This window comes from Heptranchias perlo, chromosome 9 (assembly GCF_035084215.1).
Source record: "Heptranchias perlo isolate sHepPer1 chromosome 9, sHepPer1.hap1, whole genome shotgun sequence".
Lineage (NCBI taxonomy): Eukaryota > Metazoa > Chordata > Chondrichthyes > Hexanchiformes > Hexanchidae > Heptranchias > Heptranchias perlo.
Window position 1 is genome coordinate 82,394,111 of NC_090333.1, and position 18,390 is coordinate 82,412,500.

The 18,390-nt window shown below is 44.0% G+C and overlaps 1 protein-coding gene across 3 annotated transcripts in view; it reads left to right on the forward strand.

Annotated features, from left to right (window-relative positions):
• Positions 1-18,390, forward strand: part of LOC137325566 (xenotropic and polytropic retrovirus receptor 1 homolog) — a 297,372-nt gene that overhangs the window by 241,048 nt on the left and 37,934 nt on the right. The window contains exon 12 of one of the 3 annotated variants that reach the window (XM_067990818.1): positions 14,577-14,615. The exons of 1 other annotated variant lie outside the window; for it this stretch is intronic. In XM_067990818.1, coding sequence (XP_067846919.1) covers positions 14,577-14,605 — 29 coding nt within the window. In that variant the 3' untranslated portion in view covers positions 14,606-14,615. Of the gene's footprint in view, positions 1-858; positions 1,205-14,576; positions 14,616-18,390 lie in introns of those variants that run through there. One more of the 3 variants, XM_067990820.1, reaches the window with a different exon arrangement.

Below are 18,390 nucleotides of genomic sequence, written 5' to 3' on the forward strand. Positions count from 1 at the left end.
GGGAACATAGAGTGTTTGATTTATCTGTCATTCCCTATGATCTGTTATGATTGTTTTAGTTTACATATGTCACAACAGGACATTGAAAAGGATTAGGACATGACCAGTGCCTTAATACTCAGAGGTTTTCTTGTCAGTCACTGAAGTAAATAATGAAATGTAGCCATTCTACATTCTAGCCATACAAAATCTTTCTCCCCAGAGTGCTCTAAAATTGCCCAGTTTTTGTCCCATGCAGATTGTGTCATTGGTAACGGTTTCCAAGATAAAGTAAATGGAATACGCCACTGTCTGTGATAAGAAAGCAGCTGTTCTGGCTGATTCCCATGGGTCACCACTTGGTACAGATTACACTATATATTATTGGTGGCAGCAATGAATTTTTTTCTTCTTCCCTCACCCTGTATGTTTGGTTGAACAGGTTGATTGCTTTGTCCTGACTTGGGTGAGGGATTTGTGATGTAAGTCTGCCCTTTGGAAGTTCTCTGTTTGTTGGCCTCTTGCGCATCTCCGATTTCCTTCGCTTCATCATTGGCGGCTGTGCTTTCAGCTGTCTATGCCCTAAGCTCGAGGCCTAAAACTCTCCACCTTGCTACCTCTCTGCTCTTTTAAGACGCTCCTTAAAACCTACCTCGTTGACCAAGCCTGTCCTAATATCTCCTTATGTGGCATGGTGTCAAAGTTTGTCTATAACGCTCCTGTGAAGCGCCTTGGGACTTAAAGGCACTATATAAATGCAAGTTGTTGTAAGGAGTCGAATGCACTCCTCACCAAACTATTTATTGCAACCTGTGCCTCTGCTGCATCTTCCCTTTTGCAAGACTAAAGAGATAATGTGGGTGTGCTTTCAATTTTCAGTTAGCAATGACTTCATGTGAAGCTCTGAAAAGACTGACAGGATTTCTTCTGAAACACTCGGCTCTAATTATACCCTGAAAAAATCACTGCCGCCAATGGTATTGAGGGAAGAACCGTGCTAGTAATGTAAAATGAAAAGAAAGGCAGAGCAGCTCAGCAAGTTATGCGATCTCCAAGGGCCTGCAGTAATAGCATCAGTGTTTATTACTCATACTGTGTGACGTTCTCCCTTTCAAAGAACCAGACGCTGTTCATGAACTTCAAGACACGACAATGGGGGATGCCTCTCCTCCCACTCCTGAACCTTTAGAGCTAACCCCTCTGACTTTGAATCCTAAATTATTCCTAAAATAAAGATACTGTTTTTGTTGCTGTAAAATGTGTGCAATTGTTATTTTTCCATCCTCTGCTCATTTAGCGTTCCTTCGCGGAGATCCAGACACCAAATTACACAACTGTAATGGCTTGGCAGCAGAGCTCAGGCACATTTCAGTAGTGTTGCGCTAATGCTGCCTTTGTAACAGTGGTGTGGCCAATAGAGCACAGCAGTGCCAGAGCCTGGTAGCTGGCTTAATGCTACCTTGGGGTATGTGCAGACACTTTTTAAAAAAAAACACTCAGGAATGAGCAAAGGCCATTCGGCCCATCGAATATCACCTCTCCCCCACCTTGCCAACCAACTTATGCGGAATTCTATTTTAGCTGCTATATGGGTAGTTTTTTTTGTGTGCTATGTGTAACAAAATTGCAAAACCCTATTTTGATAAATAAATTGCCAAAAGAACCGGATTGGAGATGAGGAGAATTTTTTTTAGGCAACAAGTTGTTATGATCTGGTATACACTGCCTGAAAGGGTGGTGGAAGCTGATACAGTAGTAACTTACAAAGGGAATTGGATAAATACTTGAAAAGAAAAAATTTTCAGGGCTAAGGAGAAAGAGCGGAGGAGTGGGACTAATTGGATAGTTCTTTCAAAGAGGCACGATGGGCCGAATGGCCGTTCTGTGCTGTACGGTTTTACGATAAATAAATTTATAATTTTGCTGAAGAAGCAAACACAATAAATCTCTCTGGCGCACCTGTGTTATTTCCGGTTTGTGCAAGGTGAACGTCCTTGCAGAATCCCATATTCATGATCTTATTTCATTGATTCAGGTAATGCTGCTCTTAATATTTGAAAGTATTTTATTGTTTTCATAACGCTTCAAGTCGGTCGTGCCACCTGCTTGCACCATTCTGTGTCCAATATATTGCTAATTTTGAAGCCAGTGCTACTGACAGCAAGCAGATCTCAGTTGGTCTCAGCTGGATCAATATTTGGGGCACTACAAATAGCCTTAGTGCCCCTGGGCTAAGGAAGCGAAAATCAGCCAGGGTTTCTGCTCGCTATCCAGTGCCTTTTGTTGGACAGAAACAGGCTCGACTGCGATGTCCTCCATGGCTCTAAGAACGGCTACTATGAGAAGGAACTAATCCAACCGATGCCCTTTGAACTGTAACCCAGAAAGGGTCAGTAATTTTAGCAGAGATGGGAAGAAAATGGACTTTAAAAAAAGGGTGAACCTCTGTCTATTTAAGGTACTTTCTTCCCTCTGTTTCTTGGTTTCTTTGATGTCTGATGAGTACACAGCACAGTAATGCTGTGAAACAGCTCCTTGAAGGGGCCAGTATCTTTCTAGTGAGGGGAGGAAATCAGGGAGGAGTGAATGAGGAGGAAAGGCAAAGGAATGCATACATTTTTAGTACTATCAAATCTCCTGTGGAACTCCTAATGACGATACACTGTTTTATAAGAACAGGAGTATTATGCCATTTAATGCGCAATGTATTATTCTGTTGGTAAACTATAGCTGTGTACTGTGATGTGCCTTATTTAGGCAAGGTAGGGTCTGTGTATTGCTTAGATCAGTTAGAGGCTGATTGGCTTTAACAAATCCTCAAGTCAATTATAGATCAGACTGGCTTTTTAAGGTGCAACACAAATTTGCATGTGGCACCTGAAATTTGCACTCATAATGACACTGATGCATGCTCGATGCAACATTTTTCTATATATTATTTTGTACATCTCAGATATTTTATATAATAGCATTAAGAAAGTGGAGGTCAAAGACCTGTTACGAACACCGGCTTCCTAAACGGATGACTGTAAATTCAGGATTATTTGTCATTTAAATCTACCACTGCCATAAAAAAGATGAATATATTATACATGCTATAGTATTTTCATCCTGTGACCTGCATCAATCAATGACTGATAAAGCACAGCGCTCCAACTCCTGGGTTATATTGCGCATACATAAACAGCTGCTTTAAAGTCTATAGGCCAGCAGGTTCACAGGTCAGTCCATTACCCACACACTGTAACCCGGCACCATCGACCTTTCCAGTCCCTGCAACGATGGCAGAGAAGCATCAAGTGCTTCACCAAGAGAGATGATTTTATAAAAAAAAGGGAAAGAAAGTAAATTAAAAATCAGAGGAGGAATCGCCCCAGACTACAAGTGTGGGCTGTGTTTAGCCAGACAACTAATGGAATGCCTTTGAGGTGAAGTACTTCACCTGGAGCAGCACTGAAATTCCCTGCGTCATTCGGTTACGAGCAGGCTGCTGCACTCGTGAGTGGCCATGGGGAAAAAAATCCATTGTGAGTGAAATTACTTTGTACAAAATCTTTATTCTATGAATGCTTGCAATAATTACATGGCTTGGAACGTAATTAACAGCAGTGAAATTTTAAAGAAGTCAACTGCAATTAATCACCAAACATCTATGACATGTAACCCATTTTCAGAACAAGTTTAAAAGGAATTATATAGAAACTGCAACACACAAAAATGGTGGTTCAGCTCAACTAGTCAGTGTTGGTGTTTATCCTCCACATGAACAGTGGGCCTAATCGCATTTGCCTGCCCTGTTCCCATATACCTCTATTCCCCTTTTCCTCAACTGCCTATTCTAACCTATTATATGTTGACATGGTCTCTGCTTCAATCACTAGTGCATTCCACAGCCTGTCAACCCTCTGTGTAACAAAAAAAATTTGCCTGCTCTATGTCCTAAATCTCTTACATTTATTCTTGTGACTGTTCTAGACATCGCAACCATTGGAAAGAGTCTGTTCCTATCTACCCTGTCTCACCCTTTCATAATTTTAAACACCTCTATCAATCACCCTGTAATCTCTTCTGTTCTAACGAACGCAGCTCCAATTTTTCAAGTCCTCCTTCATATTTGTATTTCCTCATATAAGGCAGCACCAGAGTGAATCTGCACTGTACCCTTTCTATTGCCTCAACATCCATCCTATGGTGTAGACCCCAAAACTGTGCACCCTACACCAGCTGTGGTCTTACTAAGATTTTATGTAGATTCACCATTACATCTGGACATTTATATTCTGTATCTCTTGGCATTAAACCCAGTATTCCATTAGAAAGAACTTGCATTTACATTAGGCCTTTCATATCCTCAGGTTGCCCTAAATTGTTTCAAAGTCTATTGAATACTTTTTGAAGTGTAATCACCAATGTAATGCAGGCAAACATGGCAGCCACTCTGCTCACAGCAAGGTCCCACAAACAGCATTTACATAAGTGACAAGTTAATCTGTTTTTGGTGATGTTGGGTGTCAGATAAATGTTGGCCAGGACACCGGGCGAACTCCCCTGCTCCTCTTCTACAAACACTTGAGCAGGTAGGCAGGGTCTCAGTTTAATGTGTCATCCAAAGAAAGCACCTCCAACAACGTAGCACTCCCTTAGCGCTGTATCAGCTTAAATTATGTACTCCAGTCTCTTAATGAGGCTTGAATCTACAGCCTTCTTACTCTGAAGTGAGAGTGCTACACTGAGTCAAGCTGATTCATAGTTTATTTATGGCCTTATCCACTTGAGGTGTTACTTTTAACGTCTTGTGAACCTGAACCCCCAAATTACATTCATCAAATTACATAGAGTTGTGATGCTGTGTTACTACAGCAATCTGCAGCCTACCTGCAACCTATATCCAGTCTAGCACACTCATCACCCGCCATCGCCAACCTCATCTGTCAACATATATGGATTTAAATATACTCGTCCTTGTTTTCAATTAATTCTATGGTTACGTTCCACCCTAGCCCTGCGTTCTTCCCTAGCCCTATGTCGCAGCCTGCACCCTCCTGTTTTCCAGCAGTATGCTGTGTGTCCCTTCCTGCATCTGTTCCACCATCAGTGGTGGAAACTACAGCGATGGAACATTCAGCCACCTCACCCTACGTTCTGACACTGTGCCTAAAGTTTGCCTTACAACTCCGTGTCTCATCTTCAAAACTGACCTATTCGACTGTGCTTCCAGACAGCTCCCCTTACTTCTCCCCTACTTTCTGCATGCTGACCACTGTACCTCCAGTATGATCCCATGGGATGTTTTTCTGCATGAAAGATGGTGTGCAAATGTAAGCTGTTCTACTTTACAGTTCATTCACCCATGTGAAAACCCTGTTAAAATCAGCTGATTATTTTTCAGGAGTAGTGCACAAATACTTGTAAAGTCCTTCAAGGTGGGACACAACGCTGAGCAGCTTTGCAGTGCTTCCCTGACTATTAGTGATCTGTATCTCTGTGTGCAGTGCTGTATTTCCCTGCAACCTTCTCTGCTGAAATACTGGCTTCTGCACTGGTGTGGTTCCACCAACACTGGTGCCTTCTGGTATCCCATCATATGTGAGTCTAGGCAGCGAGCTTCGGCAGGCTATTTCACCGGATGTCGCAACCAAGCCCGATCCCACCCTCAGCCAATGTCCACACCAAGCACTTTCTAGCAGGGGCTGCAGGATACTGAAAAGGAAACCTTGGTTATTTTTTCTCCTCCCTAGCCCAGGGAAACTGAGACCAATTGCAAGGTCTCACGGCCGACCCTCATTACAAGATAATTACAGACGAGAAAGGCCATTTGGCCCATCTTACCTCATCCACTCAAAGACCCTAAAGTCCTTCCTTTACAGCATCCAAAAGTTTCTTACAAACTCCAGGGCTCTCGTCTCCTCAACTCTACCCAGGAGTCCATTCCATGCGTCTGTCACTCTTTGCGTAACAAAGAACTTCGCCATCTGTCCTAAATTTACCTTTTACTAGTTTCAATCTGTGACCTCCCTTGTCCTACTCTCACAATTTAATTTAAAGTCAATTTCTGGATTTACCTTTTCCACACCTTTAAAGATTCCATCCTCATACAGATCGGCCAATTCAGCACACACACTGGGAATCATACTGGCACCTTTTCCTCTGTTGCCTTGTGCCCTGTTTTTTTTTAAATATAATTAAATTCCCATGTACATCCCCAGCTGAAAGGTCCCAGGTGACCTGCTGACAGACTCCTGTTGGGCAGCTGTGTAATGAGTTACTTGAAGGTGCCCATAGATTGATTGAGGTGATTTGTTGTATGATTTTTTTCTTTTATCTTTTTTTAAAAAAAATTCTTATACTGTTAATACAGGGGAATGGAACTCTACCCATTTCAGGCACCCAGTGTCAACATCAAACACTCCCAGGGCAGGTACAGCAAGGGTTAACTACAGAGTAAAGCTCCCTCCACACTGTCCCATCAAACACTCCCAGGGCAGGTACAGCACGGGTTAGATACAGAGTAAAGCTCCCTCTACACTGTCCCATCAAACACTCCCAGGGCAGGTACAGCACGGGTTAGATACAGAGTAAAGCTCCCTCTACATTGTCCCATCAAACACTCCCAGGGCAGGTACAGGACGGGTTAGATACAGAGTAAAGCTCCCTCTACATTGTCCCATCAAACACTCCCAGGGCAGGTACAGCACGGGTTAGATACAGAGTAAAGCTCCCTCTACATTGTCCCATCAAACACTCCCAGGGCAGGTACAACACTGGTTGGATACAGAGTAAAGCTCCCTTGAAATTAAGCATAAACTTAAAATTAGAGCTAGGCCGTTCAGGGGTGAAATCAGGAAGCACTTCTTCACACAAAGGGTAGTGGAAATCTGGATCACTCTCCCCCCAAAAAGCTGTTGAGGCTGGGGGTCAATTGAAAATTTCAAAACTGAGATTGGTAGATTTTTGTTAGGCGAGGGTATTAAGGGTTACAGAATAAAGGTGGGTCGTTGGAATTAAGATACAGATCAGCCATGATCTAATTGATACTTAGATTATCGGATTGGATACAGAGTAAAGCTCCATCGACACTGACCCAACAATGTGCCGCAGCCCCAACCTCAGAAGAGCATCTCTACTCCACCAATGTGATACTTCTCCATTCCCCACACCAGCTGGCCTGAGACCTATCTGTGCCCTAAATCTTTTACAGTTGGCCTCGAGCCACTGGTTTAATGGGTAAGAATCAGCCGAGGTGCATGCTCCCGAATTGCTATCCAGTGACTATTAGGAAGTGTACTTTTTATAATATTACAGACAATGGCTGCAGTCCTGTGCCTGCATACCAAGAATGGATTCACACACAGTCAAACACTTGAAGGTTTATTAAGGGTTAATTGAACCTGAACATACTGCCAACACCGAGATCACGTCGGTTGTGGAAGATGTACACAGTACAGCTCAACGCACCAGATGTCGTCTTCTTTATCTCCCAACCTATGGTTATGCTCTCACTTCATTTATACTGTGCTAATCCACAGGCATCTTTACCCACCCGCAATCCCCATTCTGACGTTTCCTGGTCTTGAGTTCAGAAAAACATCGGTATTTTAGGTCCATGTGACACAAAAGGAGCCATGCCACCAAAACAACAATATTGAGTCTCCAGTTTAGAATGATAAAGGGAATCTATATATAAACAATGTGCGACCTGGCCCAGAAGCAGGCTGTACAATGACCTCTGTATACATTTACAGCCTTTTTGCAGTCTTTCAATTTTAGGTTAACTACAGAATGTAATATAGTTGAAATATAGTATAGAATGTAAGTAATTATTTTGTGTAAAGTGGATTTCTTAACTATTTTTCAATCTTAATCTCTAACATGACCCCTTGTTAAAGTGCATGTTCGTGGACTTCAGGCAAGGGCACGATCAGGGTCAGTTGTGGTGCTTCCCCACTATTGAATGGACGCACTCTGTCAATGTTTGCACATGAATAATAACAGATAGGCAAAGTAGTGGAGGGACAACTGGAATCCATGGAACTACTCCAGCAAGGAATCAACACCGTGAGCAGGGGAGGGATCAAAATCAGCAAGAGAAGAATAAGGAAACGATGCCGAGCTAACCTGCTCTTCTGCGTTCCAAAAAAGGATATGAGTAGAAAGTCAGGTTGCCAACTCTGGTTGGACCTCGTGACCTCCAACCGCCCTGCCCATACACTCTCACCATTGGTTGCCTGATATGTCAATCCTTGCAGCAATCGATCAATAATGGTGGCTGCAACACCCATAATACTGCGCCGTAGAAACCATTCTATCCATTGCTCGATTGTACCGGAGCAGGGGGGTGCCAGGGTCACACTGCATCCTGGGCACTTGGCGGCCAGATGAAACGGGAGAAGAAAATGCCCCTCTGAGCTTTCTCCCGGCTTACTCGCAGGAGTGTCCGGGAGATTAATCATCAATTCCAGGAGACTCCAGTTTAGTCCGGGAGGGTTGGCAACCCTAGGAAAAAGCAAGAAAGTGGGATGTGTAAAATCAGCCCCCAAGAGGAGCTACAATTCAGCACAGCAAGGAGACCTCCTCCTGTGTTAAAATCTCTGTTTCTAACCCAGGAAATTGACAGATATAGAGAGAGCTAGGTGTCTCTTTATGCTGCATCATTGTATTCCCTGGAGTCAGTTAGGCCTTATACACTATTCTGTTTAAATGCTTAAAATAATTGACTGGAATATGAGGCATCAGCTAACAAATCAAATCAGAGTGCGGTTTACAGAGGGTTGTTGGTGCCTTGTTACATTGGGTAGATTATGAGCGTGAGTATGTGTGAACTGGCCTGTAAGTTTTGAATCCGCTATCGTATGTATGCTCAGTGTAACCCAGAGAAAGAAGTCCTTTGGGTGTCACTGAGTCAGTGACCCTACGGCATGTACCACACATCCATCTTATTTTCAGACAGAGTAACATTAGTATCTTATCTTACGGGGGTGAAATGCAGACTGGTGACAAACATTTTTGTGCAGTATTGACAGGGCTGGAATTTATGTTCTATGTCAGGGATGTAGCAGGCATGTTCATCTGTAATCGCAGTTTCCGTGCTCTCACCACTCCGTCATGCTGTCACTGTAATAACAGAGCCAGCTTGCAGCCTGCCACAAATATTTCCAGTCAAAACTATGCAATCCACTGCTTCTCAATTGCACCCAGTCTGATGGTTGATAAGTATCCTCAGCCGTCAGTCGGGCTCAGTTGAGGCTACTTTGATGACACAATGATGGGGAGCTGCACTGGATTCAATAGCTATGAACACCTGTTACTAATAATCAGACACCAGTTCTAACAATGCAAGCAGCCCAAATATCATGGTCAATCTTGATCATGAGAGCAGGAGCAAACGCACTGTACATACAAATTAGTTCTCCCCAATTGCTTGGGCTCGAAGGTTTACATTGGGGTAGCTGTCGGCAAAGACTGGCACGTCAGGAGGTGGTGCTGCAATGTGAACATCACCGACACCAACATAAAGGTAACTGCAGTGTCTGTGCCAGGATAAAGGAGCCAGAATTAGTCGTGTAAATGACAGGGGCTGCCTCACAATCTCCGATCTCCCAGAATCCAACCTAAACAAGTGGCAGTAAAAAATAGAGTGAAGCAACATGCTAAAAAACTGATGTCTAAGCACATCCCATCAATAGTGAGCCAAGAAACAATGTACTTTAAAATGGAGGGAATACTCAACAGGGAGCAATGGAATACGTAAGCAAGAGAAAGTGGTGAATTGACTCATAACGGTCTGTTTTCCTCCATTAGCTCATGTCATCAGAAAGGGGGATATTTTATGTCCATCTGCGTAGGGAGACAGGACCTCATCTTAACACCTTAACTGAACGACAGCAGCTTCAACTGTTTGACACTTGCTCAGTATTAAATTATGTGCTCAGGTCCTGCAGTGGGGCTCAAACCTGCAACTCTCTGACCCAAAAGTAAGAGTGATATTCCTTGACCTATTTTCTGTAGTAACTGAGTGAGGAGAAGGATTGGGCTGGGCAGTGATGCTCCCCCTGACTTATTAATTCTCACTGTCCAAGCTTGGATTTGGAGTGGCCAAGTACTGAGTGATTCTTGAAACTATAACCCCTAACCTGCAGGAGAGAGGGGAGGGTGCGCCGGGTAGGGGGGTAAGGAGAAAAAATTGTGGGAAAAGGTTCTTGTTCAATCAGTCGCTTGCATGCCACAAAATTGTATGATTCGGAACTGAGCATTAAGCGCGAATAAAGCTTTTCTGTGGCACTTTTCCTCTCCCTTTTTAGGGTCCTTTGACATTCAACCAATTAAGAGAGTGGGCAAGGAGTCCGCGCATAGGCTTTAATGGAAGCCACTGGAGCAGCCAACCCTTGGGAATTGTGGGGGAGGAGGGGGTGCTTCCTGGGGGTGACTCATCCTCTAATTTACTTTCCCTTTCCCTGTAGTGTGTCAACTGGCCCCACTCCTGAATGGCACTGATGAGATTTAAACTCTCGCCATGCAGACGAGTGGGCCAGTCACGATCCAGCTCTCCATTGCATGGTGCACCAGCACCCTGCACCTCCACGCTGGCTAACTTCTTACTGTGACTGGAATATTTCCCACATTGCAGATTGGTTGATATTTTTTAATTGCCAAAGATTAGAGACATTGTTGACATTTCATGTTTTTTTAACGAGAAAAAATTAGGAATTAAATATGCACTTAATGGAAAGACATTGAAGGGTGTGGACGAACAGAGAGACCAAGGTGTTCAAATACCTAATTCCCTGAACGTGCGAGTGCAGGTAGATAAAGCCAGATGTACCATTTCAGGGGAATGTCATGACTCGCAGTCTATTTCAAACTGATGGAATGAGGATCTATTTTCTCACGCTGAGTCCATTAGCTAGGATGACCAGGAAGGTTAAGCAATTCATCATCTCATTGTCGGGGGCCAACAAATATTCACATCCATTGTGGTCAGGATGATTCTGTTCACATGGGAACATTGCGAGGTGTCTTTGGAGAATGTACTCCTGGGAGATGGGGTAGTTGGTTTGATTGACAGGTTGGCTGGTGAATGCCTGAACGGGGAAACTGTCAGAGACACTGTGCCCCCCCCCCAATTCCTGGGGTTAGAAGTAACAGAAAAGCCAGGACACAAGGGCAGGTAGTTTTTGAACAAAGGACCATGAGGTGAAGGCCTGGGCCAGAGTTGAATGCTAAAAATGCTGGAGGTCAGGTCTTGCAATTGGAAGTTGTCTAAAAGAAAAAATAAAGAACTTGCATTTATATAGCCTCTTTCACGACCTCGGGATGTCCCAAAGCACTTTACAGCCATTGAAGTATTTTTGTGAATTGAAGTGTAGTCACTGTTGTAATGTAGGGAAATGCAGCAGCCAATTTGCGCACAGCAAGATCCCACAAACAGCAATGTGATAATGACCAGATAATCTGTTTCAGTAATGTCGGTTGAGGGATAAGTATTGGCCACCACACCGGGGAGAACTCCCTGCTTTTCTTCGAAATAGTGCCTTGGGAACTTTTACATCCGCCTGAAGGGGCAGACGGGGCCTCTGTTTAACGTCTCATGCAAAAGACGGCACCTCCGACAGTGCAGATCTCCCTCAGTATTGCACTGGAGTGTCAGCTTGGATTATGTGCTCAAGTCTCTCGAGTGGGGCTTGAACCCACAACATTCTGACTAAGAGGCAAGAGTGCTACCCACTTGAGCCACAGTTCACTCTCATCTGGAGAGAAGAGCATGCCAAAAACAAGCAAGTCAGCCCACAAGGAGGAAAGGACGTGTGGTTTATTATTTTTTTCTCTACTGAACGAGGAGAGAAGCGAGTTTGAGTTGAATGGAATTTATTGGGACTGTTATTCTACATGTTCACTTGCTGTCTGTGAAATAAAGTGACTCAACAATTTGTATTTGGCCTCATTTCACCAAATGTTTTTCAGTCCACCTTCATAAAGATGGGAGAAGAGCACATGTAAAAGGCAAACTATCCAGTTCAGAACACAAGGGGAGTCCTATTGTTATACCCCCTTAGTTATACTGTCGTATGATTAGGTATTGCAGGTACACCTGTAAACATAAGGCACTCAGGCCCGCTTACGGGAGTGACAGCACCACCGTACCTGTGAACAGACCCTAAGCTTATAACATTCAATTTATGCAGCAGACAATTGTGGAATGTAGCCTGTAAACCCGGTGAAATTTGCTACTTAGGTAGAAGTGTCACTCAATAGGAGTGATACAGTATGCTCAGTTAGAAACGGTTCTCACTTTCTGGCAAGATCAGCTATTTTGAACACTCTAAAGCACACTCCACACGCATAGGGCTAAAATAACCTTTAAACTTGCAGTAAAAACAGAAAATGATGGAAATATGCAGCAGGCCAATCAGCATCTGTGAAGAGAAAAGACAGGTTATGATGTTTTGTGTGGGTGCTCTTTGTCCAAACGATTGATGTTTGGTACACTTTCAATAACATCATAACCTGTCTTTTCTCTTCACGAGTTCTGATTGACCTGCTGTGTATTTCCAGCATTTCCTGCTTTTATGACGGATTTACACCATTCGTAACTGTTCCGTTAAATTTGCAGTGTGGATAGTTAGCCGATTAACTGGTCATTCACCTCGTTGCTGTTCATGGGAAGTCACTGTGTGTAAAATGGCTGCCACATTAGCCTACTAACAAGTCACTGCGCTTGTATATGAAGCACTTCCTAGATGTTTGCGAGATGTGATAAAGGACTACATAAATATTAGTCCTTCATTCTCTGCAATAATACAAGTGTCTCATGTTGCTAAACATCTGGGGAAAATTATTCTAGGTGCAGTTCAAATGCTGAATATTCCAAATCAGCTCATTAGAATCCACCTGTTTTAATCAAAAGATTTAAATTAAGCCGACTGATTTGATGAAAGTGTTAGACCTCCTGTGGGCTCCTGCTCAATGTAAAATAGAAATAAACTGAGCAAACCTATTTTTTTTTCTCTTATGAGGTACAGTTTTTACTATAATTAAGACTTGTGATTTTAGATGAAAAATGACATTTAAATGCTCAAAAATACAGAAATCTCCATTGGTGCACTGCAGCCGCTGGTGCATAAAACATAGTGTTATTTGTTTGATTGACAAGCAATGGAAATTATCACTCAAGCAGGCGGTGTAGCTGTGAAGTGCCCTGCGGTAAAGATGAAATGATTTTATGAGCTTCTGTGTAATAAATGGAACGGTGTGGCAGGGCAGAATACCAATGCTCTTGTTTTCTTCCAGATGCTGGCAGTGTTCAGGGCCACGAGGACAAGCTAGCAGTGATTGAGTTGTAATTGCTTGCCTGTGGCGATAACAGCCCGCAAAACCTGCTCTGAATGATAACGAGATAAAACGGAGGGGGTGGGAGGGAGGAAAGGACTGAACGAAGAGCACCACAAACTGGGCACACGTCTGAACAATCTCCCGTTCCTTGTGTAAACATTTTGCTGCAGTAGCAGTTGCAGACAATGGCAGAAGAGACTGCACCCGGACCCTGCCCTGTCACTGGGACTCAAAGCTGAGGCCCATCTGACTTGGAAGCCAGTGTTGTAACCATAGGCTAATTGAGTGGGCCGCTGTTTCGAAAGAAAGAAAGACGTGGATTTATACAGCGCCTTTCATAACAGGACGTCCCAAAGCGCTTCACAGCCAATGAAGTACTTTTGAAGTGGGGAAACACAGCAGCCAATTTCCGCACAGCAAGGTCCCACAAGCAACAATGAGATAATGACCAGATGCTCTGTTTTAGTGATGGTGGTAGAGGGATAAATATTAGCCAGGACTCTGGGAGAACTCCTCTGCTTTTCTTCAAATAATGCCATGGGATGTTTTACATCCACCTGAGAGAGCAGATGGGGTCTTGGTTTAACATCTCATCCGAAAGACGGCACCTCCGACAGAGCAGCGCTCCCTCAGTACTGCACTGGAGTGATAGCCTAGATTTTGCACTCGAGTCTCTGGAGTGGGACTTGAATCCACAACCTTCTGACTCAACAATTCATCAGCCTGCTGTAAGTACACCACTTGCTAGGAAGGTTCATTGCTGCAAAATATTTATGGAAGATTTGCTGCCATGCAGCAGTGCATCAATCACAGACTCAAAGCTAAAACCTCATATCTGACCGAATTTGCAGACCTAACAAGTCTCACTTGGTCGGAGCTAGACACGCTCATTCCGGTTTAAAAATGCAACGTCCTTTAATGCATCTCTTACAAAATAAAAACAGCTCCATGTGTTTGCAATCCACCTCTCTCTATTCTCATAAATCTCACCCCTAACAATTCCATGTTGCTGACTGCTCTGAATTTCATCTTCCCGCTGCCCCCGAAACCTGCCTAAACCCTCTCATTTAATATTTACTCTAGGAGCAGCGATACCCACGACAGGGATAGATCTCATCCCAGGGCTGATTTAAACATATAGGCACCGGCCAGTATGTTTAGATTCCTGCCGCTGTCTCCCCTCACACTGGCTAAATAAAAATAATTTTTAAAACGTCTCCGAGTACATGTTAGACGTACGTTCTTTATTTTTAAATGTGATTATCCTGTAGATCCACCCCTGGATCCTGCTGAATGTTGAAGTACCTCACAGCACCTGGTCTCAGCCCAAGGGCAGAACAACACAGTGAGCCTTTGTTTGCAGTTTTGGAGCATTTGAGTACTAACTATGTTTTAGCAAGTTCCCCCCACCCCGAGTGGGAAAAAAAAAGTACTGCATGGCACGATGCTGAGTTCTCGCGGGAGGAAGCACCTTCAGTTCTCAACCTCTGCTGAGTTAGCTGATCTGAGCCGCAGCACTTGCAGCACCCCTAGTCCAGGGAGATCAAGATTCAGAAAAGCTCCCCCCCACCTCATCACTGTCCAGTGATCTCTGCTGTAAATGCGGAGATGCCGGTGATGGACTGGGGTTGACAATTGTAAACAATTTTACAACACCAAGTTATAGTCCAGCAATTTTATTTGAAATTCACAAGCTTTCGGAGGCTTCCTCCTTCCTCAGGTGAATGTTGAGGAAGCCTTCGAAAGCTTGTGAATTTCAAATAAAATTGCTGGACTATAACTTGGTGTTGTAAAATTGTTTACAACTCTGCTGTAAAGTGTGTGCACGCGAACAGCGGATCAGGAAAGGAGTGGGCTTGGACTTGATGCAAGCCCCAGCCACCCACAGTTAAATAGCCTGTGGATGTTTGCTATCTTGGCTCACACGTAAAGCATTGCTGCTCGGGCGGGTGCTGGTACCTTAGAACTGTACCCCACTGAGAGTCAGCACCTTCAGGAGAGGAGGGAGTGGGGCCATGGAACTGTACCCCAGTGAGAGTCAGTACCTTCAGGAGAGGAGGGGAGTTGGGCCCATGGAACTGTACCCCAGTGAGAGTCAGTACCTTCAGGAGAGGAGGGGAGTTGGGCCCATGGAACTGTACCCCACTGAGAGTCAGCACCTTCAGGAGAGGAGGGAGTGGGGCCCATGGAACTGTACCCTAGTGAGAATCAGCACCTTCAGGAAAGATGGGGAGTGGGGCCCATGGAACTGTACCCCAGTGAGAGTCAGTGCCATCAAGAAAGGAGGGGAGTGGAGCCCATGGAACTGTGTCCCAGTGAGAGTCAGTACCTTCAGGAGAGGAGGGGAGTGGGACCCATGGAACTGTACCCCAGTGAGAGTCAGTGCCATCAAGAAAGGAGGGGAGTGGAGCCCATGGAACTGTGTCCCAGTGAGAGTCAGTACCTTCAGGAGAGGAGGGGAGTGGAGCCCATGGAACTGTACCCCAGTGAGAGTCAGTATCTTCAGGAGAGGAGGGGAGTGGAGCCCATGGAACTGTACCCCAGTGAGAGTCAGTACCTTCAGGAGAGGAGGGGAGTGGGGCCCATGGAACTGCACCCCGCTGAGAGTCAGTGCCATCAAGAAAGGAGGGGAGTGGAGCCCATGGAACTGTGTCCCAGTGAGAGTCAGTACCTTCAGGAGAGGAGGGGAGTGGAGCCCATGGAACTGTACCCCAGTGAGAGTCAGTATCTTCAGGAGAGGAGGGGAGTGGAGCCCATGGAACTGTACCCCAGTGAGAGTCAGTACCTTCAGGAGAGGAGGGGAGTGGGGCCCATGGAACTGCACCCCGCTGAGAGTCAGTACCTTCAGGAGAGGGGGAGAGAAAATGGAAAGTATGTTCTAGTTAAATAATACTAAGACATAGTGAGAGAGAACAACTCACCAACAGACTGAACCTATTGGAAATTATAGGAAGCAAACACACTCTTAAGTATTTGCCCAATGCTGTTGACTTCACTGTTTCTCCGACTAACTAGAGATGATCTAGGTTACTGGGACAAACTCTAAGTGGGAATATTTTCCAAACAATTAGATATAATTAAAAATAAACTCAACCTGGGACATGTCTGTTTAACCCAAGAATTACTGCCCTCTCTTGAGCCCTAGATGTACAAAAAACAGAGGAAAGGGATTGGGGCTGGGACCGTGGCTTGAGTTCTGCCAGTTTATTTACAGATGTTATAAAATTCACCATTACCCTTAATAATGAATTCTCCCAGCAAGTGGAGAAAATGGGCTTTTACTCATTAAAATAAAATCTATGACATACAGTTTATTGGGTGTCTGGATTACGTCTACAGAAATTTCTGGATATCCCACACAAAAACTGGAGTGTCCTGAAAGCTGAGTTGATAGAGAGTTGAAGTGAATCCTTGTGCTGTGCAGACACGCAAGCTGAGGGAACCCCTGCAGAGCACGTCTGTCACCTGTCGTTCCCAATGCTCTGCTCACTCTGATTCCACACCCTCTGGGAGCTGCATTATTTCATTCATTTTTTTTTACAAAAGCAGATTCTTATTTTAAAATGAACTGTGGCTAAGTTCTCCCCAATTTTTTTTAAAATAAAATCAATTTGCCCACTATCCAGTTTAGCAGACAGCATTACTGATTTTGTGTAATGGAAGATATTTTCATTTACCAGCTAATGTAGAAAAATAAATTAGCATTCTGTCAGAGGGATATTCAATTTAAAGGGCTGGTTTATGAATTTCAAATCGGCTCAATATATTTTCAGAGCAGCTAATTTTATAACTGGTGATTGTAATAAAAATCCTGCTTTATCCCTGAATAAACATGTTCCACAGTGCAGTGGTTACATGTAAGAATAAATATATATGCATATACATTTTTTAATATATATATATATCTCACTGAGGAAATCTCACCCACCTTTTTGACTTGCTACTAACTCATTCTGCAAGTGCCTATGTGCTGCCATTAAACTGCTTTGCAACGCTTTATATTGGGTGACAAAAGGGTGTGTTGATCCTTTAGACTCCATAAGCTGCTTTTGTACTGTTTTTTTCCTGCAGTGTTAGTCCCACGTAGCCACCAGTAAAGAAACCTTGCGAGGTTCACTTAGCCAGGAAGAATCTGTATTTTTTTTAAAGTGCAATATAAAAGTAGCTAGAGATGTGCCTTGCTTTGATAGTCAGACAAAATAGCAACTCCATATGTATGGTATGGGGTAAGGGGGAAGAATGCCTGTGTATGAAGTTGCATTTACATTGATGAGCCATTGGCAACTAGTGCGTTGTACTTTTGCCTATACAACTATTAACTGCTTTCCAAAAGTAACTCGGTTTTTGAAAAGCTTTGAGATGCTTGATGCTATGATGAGACCCAAGTCTAAATCCAAGTATTCCTTGCTCCCCTTTTGACTGCACGTCAATGTAAACGAGACAAACTCTGCGGGTTGCAAGAGCTGCTGTTAGAGGGAAAACCGAACATGGGCCTTCGTGGTATTGGCCATGCAGTGGCACACTGATGAAGAAAAGGCGGGGGAGCAACACTTGTAGTGTAAAGCCCTTGCCCTGAGCACTATTTACCTAAATGTAAAAGCACCATAACGTGGCCAGTGCCTGCGAGCACGTCGAAAGGCAGGAACACAATCTGAAGGCTCACACACGGATCGCATGCTTTTCTGCCTCACGATTTATGTTGCTTCAAAGCCTGGTGATGTAACAGCTCTAAAACACACTCCCAGCCATCTACTACAGAATATTAAATTTGATGAATCAGTGTAACAGCCAGTGTTGCTTTTAAACATTCCCTTTGATATGATGTTCACCAACTGGGGGGAGGCAAAAGTGCAAATGCTGAGAACATAATTTTACTCCACAGAAACAGGCCATTCGTCCCAACTGGTCTGTGCTGGTGTTTATGCTCCACACGAGCCTCCTCCCACCTTTCTTCATCTCACCCTATCAACATGTCCTTCTATTGCTTTCTCTCTCATGTAGCTTCCTCTTAAATGCATCTACGCTATTAGAATAGAATCATAGAAATGTTACAGCACGGAAAGAGGCCATTCGGCCCATCGAGTC